Source organism: Platalea leucorodia, assembly GCF_965183815.1.
Source record: "Platalea leucorodia genome assembly, chromosome: 2".
NCBI lineage: Eukaryota > Metazoa > Chordata > Aves > Pelecaniformes > Threskiornithidae > Platalea > Platalea leucorodia.
This window is the reverse complement of record NC_138824.1, coordinates 132,459,825-132,473,758: the sequence shown is the minus strand read 5'-3', so window position 1 is coordinate 132,473,758 and position 13,934 is coordinate 132,459,825. Positions and strand designations below refer to the sequence as shown.

Sequence of the window (13,934 nt, the reverse complement as noted above, 5' to 3'; positions counted from 1 at the left end):
ATGGGCCTGCGTCCCTCCGCCGTCGCCCCGCCCCTCCCGTGACCCTTCACCTCACGCCGCGCGCGCGCCCTCGCCCGCGTGACCCCCCCTGGGCCGCGGCGCATGCGCGCGGTGGGGGCCGGCGTCAGCTGATCCGGGGCCGCCGGAGGGAGCAGGGCCCGGGCGCCGGCCGCAGGTGAGGCCTCCGCGCCGCTCCCCTCCCGCCGCGCCGCCCGGCGGCCGCCCTCCCCTCGCCTCCTAGCCCTTCCCTCCGCCCGGCGGGTCGCGGTGGGAGGTTGTTCGTTCCCCGCCGAGCCCTCCTCCGAGGCTCCCCCCCGCGGCCGGGGCCCCCCGGGCGGCCGACCTCCACCCGCCTGCCCGCGGCGCGGTAAGGGCAGAAGGCGGCTCTGGGAGCGGAGGCCGAGGCTGCCGCCCGACCGGAGCCCCGTACGGGGCCCGTCCCCCGCGGCAGAGTCCGCTGCGGGCGGCCGTGCTCTCCCCGGTCTCGTTTCTCAGGGAGGAAAGGCCCGGACGGCAGCGCGACCCGGTGGGCAGGGTTTCCCCCGTAGGAAACCTGCTGGGCGCTCTCGGAGAGGCCCGAGGAGGGATCCCAGGGGCCCACCAGGATCCCTCGCGGTGAGGGCGGCTGGGTTTCGGTGGCGGATCGCCCCACCATCTTGGGTGCGTGGGGCTGAACCTCCCCGTGCCTTTCGGCAGCCCCGCAGCGAGTGAGGCTGTGGAACGGGAACGTTGCTGCTGGCTTCGGACCGCAGCCCTGCCCTGGCACAAGGGCCCACCTGTTCTGCCATGGAAAACACCGATGGCAAGTCAAATGTGTTTCCTATTCCTGTAGCCGGTGACAGAATCCCGATTTAGATGAGGTTTTCCAAATGTCACGCTTAGAACTCACCTGAAGGCAAGAAAGAAATTTTACGTGGCTGGGTTCTGGGTGATACTGTGCACGTTACAGATAGCTGTGACTTCGGGGTACGTGACGCGTATGTATCGAGATCTATCTGTTCAATATGGTTGCCCAAAGTGATTCCTTTCTAAGGTTTTACTAGCTTCCGTCAGAGAATTTGCACTCCAGCTGGGAATAAAAGCAATTTGGTGATAGTTTTATTCATTGTAATGCAATACTTTGGCAAAGTACACAGGCTATTTGATCCAGCACGGTATTTCAGATGCTAATACCACTTGATGAAGTGGAGAGGGGTGGAAAAGGAGGAAAACCTGCTGACAGCCTGCTGAAGGTGGTTTGTTAGCCCACCCCTTTGTAGCGTTTCAGCACAAACGTGCCGAATGTAGGTTGGCATTTGCAAGTGGAAGTTTGAATAACTGAGGCAGATCCTCGAGCTGCTGTATTTGTGCTGACTTTGGCACTCTGCAGATCTGGAGCAGCTGAATGTTTGGCTTCTCTGTACGGTGCATTTAAAGGCCTTTTCAATGACCAGCAAGCATAAATATTTAATAATATCTACATTTTATTATTTTCTACTTAAGAACATGTGAAATGAGATCAGTGGCTACAGGTCTTTGAATTACCAAAAATATTGCAGATTATTTTTGCTGTGCTTGTCAGTTTATTATGTCAAGTCTTCTTGAAAACAGTTTTGGTCTGTTATGTGGGGAAAAAAACTAGTCTTAATTCTATAATCAGGGGACAAAGCATGGCGTTCAAAAATGAAGAACTACTATGGACATCAGCTTGAGAGGATGGGGAAGGAGAAATTAAGACAGTGCTGGAAAATGACTGCTGGCATCAGCTGACTGTTCAGATGGAGGATGAAGTCTTGTGTTGCAATAGTAACAGAAGATCTCTGTTTCCTGTAAACGCAGCCTTTCCATTTTCCAAATCAAGAGCTATTTTCTACAGATAGTGCTAATATTAGGGTTCAGCCATGAATGATTAGTACTACTTGCTTAATTTTTATACAGCATTAGCTTAAATTTAGCTTTTATTTTGGTCTGAGTATGTATTAACTGTTTCATACCTGATTTTAATCCAGACTTACAAAGTCTGCAGGCTTCGCTGTGCTTCTGTTGTCTTAATTTTTTTACCCAGTATGACTTTGTGCGTTTATCTTCCAGACACGCATGGGTACTGGTGTTACACATTGTCATCCACAGCCGCTATAGACCAGCAGGTTACTAGATGATTCCCCTGGAGACACATTTAGCGGCACTATGCTTCACCTCTTGTGTTTTGATACCGTAACACTGTCTCTTTGAGTTCTTGAGCCCTGAAAATTCCTACTGGTGTTTCTCCTTCGTGCTTTTAAATTGCTTTTTCATGAACTAAAGCTGCATTCCTAAGTGGACATGCCTGGCCTTTTAAAAAAAAAGTAAAAGGATTACAGGATAACCCAGTTGATATCTTTGGTTACTCTGGCATTGACCAAAAAATGTTGCATGCTATTGCTGGCCAAGTAATAGTCACTCTTTTTCTTTCTCTCTCTATTTTTTAAAAAAATCCTGCATTGCCTGAAACAGAAATAGATTTTTCTTCCCTCCGTACTTGTATCATTGGTTACAAAGAAAAGCGGGGGATTTTAGACTTGGAAACATTGAGGTATTGTTGAACAATGGTATCTACATGGGTTTTTTTAGAATGGAACTATACCAAGGAAAACAGACGATGTAGTCAACTGGAATATCATGCTCCTTTACTCTTACTCACTGTCTTAAAACATGTGACTTCTTTAGCCTTCCAGCTGGACAGAGAGAAATGGGGATCTACTCCAGCAGAGTAGCGGAATGAATCTAAACTTTTCAACCTTTTCTTCCTGTACAGATTAAGCCAGTAATCAGCTAAAGGTCCAGCATGCAAAACTGGCTTAGACTGGATCTTCTGGTTGTCATTGTTGTACCTTCTTTTATGTTCTGAAAAGGTTTTTTTTGTTCTTTTTGTTGTGTTCACTCCCTCCTCCCCTTGGAAAGTGGACAGTTAAGCTTATACTAAATTCCTGGGTTTGGTTATACCTCATGGCAATAAGTTCTACAATCTCATAAATATTTTTGGTTTGGTTACTTTATTTCATCTGTGCGTTTATTTCTCCTGTTTTTTTTCAAATTCTCCCAAAGTTAAACACCCCCATTTTTTAGAAAGATTGACCATTTGCTGCTAGGCTTTTTAGACTTCCATATATTATATGGCTGCTGTAACAAGCTTCGCCTGATAAGGTCTGTCTTTACTGAAATGATAAACTTACTCTGAAAACCACTAAGATGTGTGTGGATAAATCCTGAAAGTCATAGTCTGACAGACTTTGTTACTATCGTTTATCAAATGGCAGATGAAGATCAGTTTTAGCTGCTGAATTTATTTTCTTGGTTCATCAGCTTGAATACGCCTCTGAGCTTGCGTAACAGTAAATTTCAGTGTCACTGCTCGCTCTCATCAGGAATAATTTATCTGACAGTGATCTAATACGTGGATGGTGGCTGTTGACAGTTACTGAGTTTTGTCATAGTTTGCAGCATTTTGGAGAGTCCATTGTGGGTGTCTTAAAATGTTCAAATCAGAAGTAATCAGGAAGTACTAAAACTAGTATGGGAAGCTGCCATTATGGCCATGCTTTTATAGCGCTGGGCTTTCTGCATTAGCTGTCTGACATCTGCTTAATCCTGAGATGAATAATTTTGAAGACCATTGCTACCCCAGTGAGCCGAGACTCGTCCTGCTAAACAGTTAAATGAACTAAAACGTCTGCCGAAAATAAACCCATTGCAGATGCAAACACTTAAGAGAGAAGCGGTGTTCCTAGAGGGTGTCTCTGTCATGTGAGAGTCTTGTCTTTGTCCTTCCTAATCAGTTGAAGATCGCTCATATTGTAAGGATTCTTGCGGCCAAGATGAAATGTTGGTGTGTTTCAGCTGGCCAGTCTGTCCAACTAACGCTTTCTGCCCGACGGCATCCCAAGAAAACCGGTGAAATCTGCACTGTGAAGATGTAGTGTTCCCCTCGCTGTGTTCCACCCTTAGGATACCATAAGCTATGCTCGCTTACCGGAGTGGTTTGTTGTTGTTGAAGACTACGTAAAAGACGGGTGGTCCGAACGTCTCTGCTGCTGGTCTGCATTCGTGCTCTAAGCATGAAGAGCCGTGGTTGGGATGGTCGAGTGTGATGAGGGATAGAAAGGTTATAGGAAAAGGTATTAGCTTTATAGGGAGAAAACTATGCCTTAATTACATAGTTTATCACAGCTGGACAAAAGCTTTCAGGTATGCAAGTTTCCTTTAACAGCCTGAAGAATGACTTGACTGGTTTTTAATATTCTAGCAAAGAAACTGCATCTTCCAAGAAGTTCAGTTACTGGGACAAACATTTGGTTATTCTCATTATTACACTATATCATTGTTTTGTTTCTCACTATGAAAGTAATACCTTAAAAAGCAGCTCTTTAGAAAAAAAATTAAGTGGTATTTCTGGCTAAATGCAGATGACGCTGGTAAGGACTTCTAGAAAATCAATTCTATTAAGTGACTTTCCTCTAGATCCTTGAAATCTTGAGGGGTTTGTTAGGATGAGATAAATTGGCATCACTGTAGGTATTCAAACAACCACCACAATACGTAGTTTAAACACTACTAAAATTTAAAATGTTTGAGGGGCTCTGGCTATTCTAAAGAAGCTGTAAATACTTCAGGTAATTGAACATAAAATCTCCAAATGTGGCTTAACTTAAAGATGAAGTTTTCCATTACAGGAAAAGTCGACCTCAACTTAATTTCCTTTTACTGGAATCCACTGCCAATATGCGCATAGTGATTCCAACCAGGTGTTTCATTATATCAAAGGGCTGTAAAAGAGTACTTCTGTCTGCTAGGGGTATTAGATCTTTCTCAAAGACGTTCATGCAAACATGCTCTTCAAACTAGCCGTCAAATACGTCACATAATAAACTGAAGATTCCATAATATCCCAGCTTTAAAGACTGCTCTGAAAGTTAAGTGTAATGATGAAATGCTTATTCCAAACCTGTGCCCGGTATTTTAGCTATTACACTTAGGGACAAGGGGTTAGGCCGTGGTGAGGCTTTTAGAGGAGCCAATGTGTTTTAATGAGCCCAAATTACTAATACGTTTCTGCATGTAAAACTGAGCCTGACTTAGAAGTCTAGCAATAGCTGTTTTATGAAATTGCACACCTTTTGTCCGTTAAGGTAAGAATCTTCAACTATTCAGAAGTTACTCTACTGAACTGTAGTAAAGTTTGCTGCTATAATTGCTTACAGCTTTGCGTTCATCTCATTTTGATGTTTGTCATCTTAAAGGTTAGAGCAACAGCAAGTATTTCAAGTAATGATGCTGAATGCACCTAAAAGTTAGAGTGACTTCTATTTAACAAAAGCAAGGGTGGATTTTAGCTCTGCAGTAATGTTGGTGAGGTTAATGAAAATGTTGCTCATCTAGAGGAAATGACTGAGCATTGCGCTAAGCAGATGGCTGCAGAACTTTGCAGCCCTGGCAGGTAGGTGACAGGATCAGGATAAGAAAAGAAGGCCACTGTGGGACACAGAAATTAATATTGTATTAGTATTCTGTGTTATGGCTTGGATCTTGGTTGCATTAGATCTTTCTTTTGTGTGAAAGCCTGCCAAGCCAAAGAAGGGGCAGGATGTGTAGCAGGCTGAAAGGCATGTAAAATTTTTTGCAGCAGGAAACTTGTGAAGCAGTGTAGCAAGTAAGAAATAAGGGGAGGCTCATCCATTTCTGCCTCTAGAGCTCCTCTGGAGAAGCCTTCTGGGCTGAGAGGAAAGAATTGGTGTAGAAAACCCTATTATGGAAAACTCTGTAGCATAGAGCCAGTCAGCTGATGAAGATTTTTTTCACATGGACAATGTGGCTTTCTCTAGCAACAGGAGTATTTTAATTGATAAAACTAGGATCTTTATCAATTCTAGATATAGCGTGATAACTGCATTTGAAGTTAGGAGGCTGGTTATCTACTGAGCTGATCGAATCTTCAGTGGGTCAAAGCAGTTATGCCATGAATGCCTTGCTGGCCTTTCTATCTAGATTTATTGCTGCTGCTAACTTCTCGGTCATGTTCAAACACAACTTTTTTTTTTCTAGTCCTGTTCTGGGCTAACTGGAGGAATCTCCCAAGTTTCTGAATAAAAGTTTGGATGCTTGGATGACGGTTTGTGAGGGTGGTACTTCTTGCACGGACAGACTTCACACCCCAGCTTTGTGGTAGGGGAGAGTCTCTTACGCTCTATATATGTATTAAATATGCATGTATTTTATATGTATTTAGCTTGTGTGCAGGGCATGATGTTTGCTTGAAGTATCAGGCTTGTATGTATTGGCACACCCACAGGTAAGTCCCCGTTCGTTTTGAGGAAGAAGGCAGTAGGAGCTTGCGATGGGCTTCGTGAATTGCCACGTTGCACAGTCTCCCCTTGTAGCCATGGTGTACTGTGCTGACAGTGACAGTCCGTTCTGTTTCCTATCTTTTTTCTTGCATACACCTGGATTTACCCGTGCACGTGCTGAGTAGCAAGCCTCACGTGAGAGGAAGGGGCTTTACAGTGCCCAAGAAATAAGTTGGGTGAAAGATGAATTGTCTTGTATGGTTGCAGTATGTAGTTGAGCATCACTGAAGCAGATTCCTGACTTATCGAGAGGAGAGGTGGCCTCAGAGTGTCCTGTGGCAACTGGAATTGTATGAATAATTAAATGGAAGAATGTTTGTATTGTTGAGTTTAAGAAACAGTGATACTTCCAACTCTAAGCTTACAGCAAGGAGGTTGGTACCGTTAGTTTCTTGACGTCTGCATGAAGAGAAGACTAAGCCACATTGTTGTGTTGAGTGCAGGAGGTGACTCCTGCCTCGTTTCCTTCAAGCGCGGATGATACAAAGTTGGAAGGTGTTTGATATAGCAGCAGGCTGTGCTGTACGGAGGGACCTCGGCAGAGTGGAAAAATAGGTTGACTCATGAAGTTCGACAAAGGGAAATGCCAAGTCCTGCGCCTGGGGAGGAATAACCACGTGCCCTGCTCCAGGCTGGGGGCTGGCTGGCTGTAAAGTGGCTTCTCAGAAAAGGGCTGGAGGTCCTGGTGGGCACCACACTGAACATGAGCTGGCAGGGTGTCCTTGTGGCAAAGGCGGCCAGCGCTGTCCTGGGCTGTATTGGGAAGAAGGCTGCCAGCAGGTTCAGGGGGGTGGTTCTTCCCCTCAATAAAGCTCTGGGGGAACCACATCTGGAGTGCTGCGTCTGGTTCTGGGTTCTCCAGGAGGAGGAAGACATGGACTGAATGGAGTGAGTCCAGAAAAGGGCCACAAAGAGTGTTAAAGGTTTGGAGCATCTTTCATATGAGGAGAGGCTGAGAGAGCTGGAGTTACATAGCCTCGGGAAGAGAAAGCTCCGAGACTCTTATTGTAAAGTATATAAATACCTAGTGGGAGGGAGCAAAGATGGTGCCAGACTCTTCTCAGCGGTATCTGCTGAAATAACAAGAAGCAATGGGCACAAACTGAAATACAGGGAATTCCCTTTAAACATAGGAAAACACGTTTTACTGTAAGGGTGACTGAACACTGGAACAAGTTGCCCAGAGAGTTGTGTGGTCTCCATCCTTGGAGATAATGAAAACCCAGCTGGACATGGCCCTGAGCCGCCTGCTCTCGCTTGCCTTGAGCGGGGGATTGGGACTAGGTGATCTCCAGAGGTGCCTGCCAACCTCAGCGATTCTGTTCTTTGGTGACTGAGAACTCTGGGGTAATTTTCCCTGCTGTATTATAGTAAAATTGTAACTCTGCGTAGTACGAAGGAGCAGATTTCCTGAGAATACTATTTGGCTCCCCTTCCAAGTGACCTGTGTTAGAGTTCTGGGTGTGCTGTTTCTTCTGGGACAATATCCCGGAGTCTAGATGCAGAAATGCTGCCGAACTTCTGCATTTGTCTAGTAACTTTGGCACTGTATTTTTTTAATACTTCCTCTTAAAAACATCGGCTGTCGGAAAGGGAAGTGTAAAGTGTCCAAGTTACAGGAAATCTATGGCAGCGATTGTCCTGCTGTGTCTGAGGCCTTTGCAACACATCCTCATACAGCTGGACGCCGGGACTCGCGCGCTGAACCAAAGCCTGCTCAGGTGAGCGCAGTAAATGTTGTCAGTCCTGGTTCTAAAGCAGGACTCAAATGCGACGCTGAGCTGGTTGTCCAGTGCGGGCCGTGATCTTTACTGTCCTGTAACGTCTAGGTTTTTACTAAGAAGAGGAGGAGGGATTTTCTTCGGAAAATTTTATTTCGTTACGTTTTATTGTGTATGCCTATTAAGTTTTCCTGGATATTGAATGTAAAGGCTTATATTCTGATTCCATTTTTCTACCCTAGGAAGTCAAAACACATTAGTCTATTTCAGATACAGTAAAATCTATGACCTTAGTTCCAAGTTACTCCAGCAGAATAAATCTTAGCACTGGTGACTTATTAATGTAATGCTGCTGCTTCTGAATTGCTGATCTTGTGCTGTTTACTACAATTTTGGTCGGTATATTTAAGCTTTTGTGCCAATTTGATGTGTTGCGAATCCTAGAACTTGCGAAAATAGTCTTGAGAAGTTACGAAGACTGCAGGGAGCTCTTCAACTGCTGCGGCTTCTTGAGGGCGAGCCCACGTAGCTGCTCATCTCTTGCACGACGTACAGGACAGTGTTGGTGCCAGTCAACCTCCGGCAGCGGATTCTGGCGGCTGACACTCGAGGTGGCACGTCAGCCTGCTTCGCGAAGGTGTTGGATGTCGTGCGGTTGCATCAATGCTTCTGCTAATCAGGGGAAGGGGTTCTTGCATCAGCAGCTGTGAGCCCCACAAGTTCGCTGTTTTGACAAGAATCAATACCTGTTCTACATACTTAAGCAATTACTATTGCAGTGTCTTCAGCGCGTCCCTGTGCAGGCTGTTGTTAACCCGTGGTTCTGTTAGGCTGTTCCAGAACACAACATGCGCTCGCATGGGTACGTTACACGGGAGGACTGGGAGGTAAACAGATTCCAGCAGAAAGCACGCATCCCTCTCTCAAGGATTTTTATGTAGTAGCATGCACCGCTTGGGGTGTTGGGGCCGGCAGCTTTGTAGGAGGTCCTTCGTATGCATGCTGAATGCTTCTTTTACTTTCTTGTGCTGGGTCCTGTGCAGCGAGGAGGGCACAGCCGGGAGTTCAGCTGGGCTGGAGGTAGCTCGGTTTGCTATTGCGGCATTCCCGGCGCTGGTGGGAGAGCGAGACTGATGACTCATGCAGTCAGGTGGCCGTGCCTCTGCTGCCTGTCGGAGATCTGCTTCCCCGCTGCAGCAGGCTTTCTCATCCCTCGGCGTAGGGGCACTGGAAGGACAATTATTTCCTTAGTGGTGGTGCTTAACTGCTGCATTCTGGCTTTGCTTCATTGGGCCTGTGGATTTTCGTTACTCCCTGTTTCTGCAAAATAAGGTAAGAATCTGTGTTTATGTGATAAAATAGTCATGGGGTTTTTGTCCTTGCTGTAAGAAGGCTCCTTCTAAAAATCTCACCGGCGTCTTAATTTTGAAGAGATCTTTGTGGTAAGGCAGTTCATCGTGTAAATTCAGGGAGTGATCAAATGTTTGAAGCAAAAACAAGGAACTGTAATAGAAAAGAGGTTTCCCTGGCATTGAGAGCAGGATAGTTACCTTTTTGGGGCTGCTGTGCAGCCAAATTGCTGTGCTGGGGGGAAATCAAGATAGAAAACGCAGGTCATTGACTCTTTCTTGTTTAATTATGACTATAGAATTACTTTAATAAATCACCTAGAGATGGTTCTGCAGCAAGTAATATTTTGATTTCTGGCACTGTTAGGCAGAATATGACCATGTTAGAGCTTAAGAGCATGTTTAAAATCAATTGTTGAACTGCTTAAGATGAGGAAGATTCCTGTTTATAAGTTGTAAAGGATACAAGATGCATCTTCTCTCATAAGGGAATTAAAATTAAGGTAATACCCTGTGTAGGTGTGCTAGTGGGCTTAGTAGGAGTGGATGGCATGTAGTGCCTAATAACCTCTGTTGGCGAGAGGCCTATGAAAGGCTGTAGGGACTCGATAGATTTCTAAAATGGCTAGCTACCATGGTTTCTGCGTAAGTACATGCTGCCTGCACGCACAGAATGTTATGTTTAGCCAATTCTGGCATGCTTTAGGGAATGTCATTTTATCTGAGTACTAACAATGAAGACATTTAACAGCGCAGGTAAGTAAGGCAACATTTCTGCCCTCAAGGACTTTTCCATCTAAAATGAAAATCTGTAATGCTAATACACAAGCACAAGACAACTGTGCAAAGACAAATAATAGCAATTTTTTTCTTAATTTGTGTTCAATGTTAAAAGATGTGTAGCCCCTTAAAAAAGAGGTGAGCTTGGCTGTGTGAGCGCTGGCTTTTTAGACTGTGTGTACTTTGTTTGGAGGCGTATAGGAGATGGAACAAGGAAAGGTGAGGAGGAATCCACCGCATCAGCTGACCGGCAGGTTTTGGTTATGAAGAAAAGTTAATTTAAAATGAAACTGGCTGGTGTTCTCCCTGCTTTTCCTTGCCTTTGGAAATTGACTCTTTCATGTGGGACCCTGTACTGTCTAACTGCCAAACAGTGTCACTAATTCAGTGGGGAGAATTTGGTTTAGCTCTTTCTTTATTGTGCTTCTATAGAAGATTTTGGTAGTAGGGCTCTAGAGATTGTTCTGCATAGTGGTATGTTGAAGTAAATGTGTTGGGTAGATTTATAAGACCAGCTGCCTTTTACAGTATGAACAGTAATTCTGCTTGAGTTTTGCGATGTTTTTAATTGTTAAAAGCAAAAAAGATGAGGTAGTTATGTTGGTCTGGTCAGAACCAGCTCTTACCAGCTGCTCAGGACCTGCAGGTTGCTTTGCAAGGACCTCCCCTCTGCCGTTTGTCAGAGGAGGCTTTTGAGAAATAAACAGTGAAATTAAAATAGTCTTCTGGGCCTAAGCAACAGGCAGCTTCAAGGACAGCCTGTCGTTACGGAGAGGAGAGGGATCTAACAGATATCTGCCTTCGCCTTTGAGCCCGCGAGCAGCTAGCGGTTGCACTCCGGGCTGGTGGTGACTGAGTCACGACCGGCTGCCGGGCCGGCTGTTGTGAAATGGATCAATGGTAGCCATGTTACACAGCCCGCTCCAGCGAGACATGGAGCCTGGAGGAAGCTGTTCCTTCGGGATGAACAGGAGTTCAGAATCATTGGAGGTCCTTTCCTTACAGAGCAGAGCCGCTGGCTTAAAATATTTAGATTGGTAAAGAGGCTGAGGGGCAGAGGATTTGTACTGTAGTATTAAAAAGCTGGCAAACAGTCATAAGATTTTAGGAATGGATGTCAGGTAACTAGCGCAGATGTCAGCTACCTACCTGAAGAACAGGCAGAAAAGCATCCTTTAGTGACGGGGGACTGTGTGGCAACGTGGTTGTCTTCCTCGCTGTTGTCTACAGCGGGTTTTCAAGCCTGATTATGCCTCTGTACTTGCTGCCTTGCAGATGGTGCCAGGTTAGGTTAAGTGTCTTGCAAGGACTGCGGCAACAGATGCCTCACAGGGCTCCTGTCGCCGAACCACGGCTTTTGCTGGGTCCGCAGGGCGCGTTGCGTGCTGGGATCACCACGCCGCACCTTTCACCCGTCCGGCGTCGCAAACGCGTCGGTACAGTAGGAACGGGCAGAGAGTTGCCTTACGGTTCTCTAACACTGATCGGTTGCCACGGTAACGCAAACCATGATAAGGGCTGACAAAGCAAAACCATGAACTACTCTTATCGGCACCAGAAGCAGGACAGCCCAGCTGTTGATTACAGGGCCGACGTGGGTCGAGGAGGTCTGTTTCTAAAACAGCTTTTCCTGTGCCAGTTGTTTAGATTCTCTAAACAGCTATTGGCAAGAGGTGTCGGTGTTTAACTGTCGCAGGCTGACTTTTTTGGCCATTATTCATCACAGTTCTGCAATGCTCCATGGGTTTCACGGAGAGCGAGACTGCGTAATGCCTAGCTGCGAGGCCTATGGAGAGGACTCGCATGCTTGCGCGCTGGTGCTTGTGAAAATGTGTGTTTCTTCCTCTGAATGCTCTGATTCAGCAGCTTGAGATAGCAACAACAGAATTTTCACAATTAATATTTGTAGTATTGCCTTTTAGAGACTGGTGGCAGTAAAGCAGCCCCAGAACATTTCCTTGCTCCCTCAGAATCATGGAAAACTCCATGTTTTGAAGGAGGCTCGATGAGATGTGGAGGACAGAAGAGGTCCTCCACTGTGTAAATATCCTGTTATTGGGCTTGAAAATAGTCCAGCAGTGTTATGGCGTTTTTGGAGCGTAACTGTTTCACTCGGCCATGTTTCGGGGAACGTATTATGGAGTGATGTTCCACCCCTGTGTTTCTGCAATAGGGGATGTTAGTTCTTTTCTTTGTTTAAATGAGTTACTTTATAACTTTTTATGGCTTTAAAATCCGTGGGGTGAAGGTGCTTCAGGCTGTACGAGTTCAGAATTCTTTCTAACTGGAAACAAGGAGGGAGGGGAGGATCTTATTACAAGTGTGTGCTTTTCAGAAGTGACTCTTTTCTTTCTTTCCTTCTGTGCAGTTGAACAGGCAAAATGGACTTCTCCAAGCTACCCAAAATCCGTGATGAGGACAGAGAGGCTTTTGTTGGCTATGTCCATGGAGTCTCGGGACCTGGTAGGTATTATTTTGTAGAGGAAATCATGGGTTCTGTTTCACCTAGAGTCTCGTTAATCTTGTTCGCTTGGAGGTGAACTTGAAAGTGAAGTAGAAGCGTACAGTAGAGCTCTGGGTGGGGTTTTTTCCTCTTCCTTTTTTGGGGGGAGGCTTTTTAAGAAGGATCACTGACTTAGTCTGATAAAATATTAAGAAATACACTAACAAGATGTTACTGCTGATCAATCTTATTTAAAGATGTAATGAGCAGAAGCATCCTGATGAATAATAATAACAAAAGGTAGTAAGCTTTCTGGATGAGAAATCTGCAGGCCCAGTGTGTTAAGCTTCTCTAAAAGGGTGTGAGATGCATAGTCCCTTCTCACTGAAATGCAGTTTGGCCCTGTGCTCTCCGGAATACCCAGGCCCCTGCCAGTGTCAGGCTGCTCTGTGTTACTGCACCGTGGGCTTGGAGGAGCTCAGCGAGGAGCTGCAAGGGTCAGGGAAGGTGGCAGGGTGTGAGAAGGAGGACTCTTCCTCCTTCTTTATCAGCTTAAATAGTTTCTTTAGGCTTTGATGGTAACAGCTTTTGAATATGTGCAGGCTTTTCTGTTCCCTCCTGCGTTCTCTTCAAGAGATGAAGGAAAGGATGGGAATGTGAGAACAGAAGAATGGCATGTGTTTTTGTTAATGCAGCTTATGCGATGAATGAGAAACTCCCTTGGCTTGTGTCTACCTAAATAAATGCCTGTTCTTTAACTGCCAATTCCTTAACTGCAGAAGTGATACTTAAAAACAGTTTTAAACTGATATAGCTTTCTTCCCCGAGAAGTGGAAAATGTATTTTTGTGTAAATACATGAACCCTGTGTGCAAGATTGATATTATAATATTAAAGACATGATAAATTTTGTCCTAAAGCAGCTAGGCCTCATGTATGACCTGCTGAAATCTAACTCAAAACAGTAGGTTTCAGGCCCAAAACATGCTGTAAGAGAGTCTTCATCTCTTGAAAGTTAATTTAAATGGCTTAAGATATACATGACTTTTCTACAAAATAAAATATCAAAATAGTGCTTCCTTAAAAGCTTTGTAGGCATCTGCCACTCCAGATAGAAGGGTATGTATTGCCTTTGGCAGGCACCTCGGCTTGACCTATGCAAGGAAATAGTTTGTTATGTTAGCATCCAGGTGCTACCAAGGTAAACAGAAGTTTGAGTGGCTTGAAAATGCTGGTCCCCAGCCACAGGTTTATGTAACTACCAGGTGTCAGGTGAGCTTTTG

The 13,934-nt window shown here is 45.2% G+C and overlaps 1 protein-coding gene across 6 annotated transcripts in view; it reads left to right on the top strand.

Moving 5' to 3' along the window:
* The first annotated feature begins 114 nt into the window (after window positions 1-114).
* Window positions 115-13,934, top strand: part of ATP6V1A (ATPase H+ transporting V1 subunit A) — a 30,562-nt gene continuing 16,742 nt past the window's right edge. For 2 of the 6 annotated variants that reach the window (XR_014227403.1, XM_082303870.1), the window contains exons 1-2: window positions 115-175; window positions 12,578-12,672. Coding sequence is in view for 5 of the 6 variants with exons in the window: in XM_082303870.1 (XP_082159996.1) it covers window positions 12,591-12,672 (82 nt within the window). In the remaining variant the exon portion in view is untranslated. Of the gene's footprint in view, window positions 176-257; window positions 803-831; window positions 967-10,985; window positions 11,817-11,862; window positions 12,041-12,577; window positions 12,673-13,934 lie in introns of those variants that run through there. The other 4 variants (XM_082303871.1, XM_082303873.1, XM_082303872.1 and 1 more) reach the window with 4 other exon arrangements.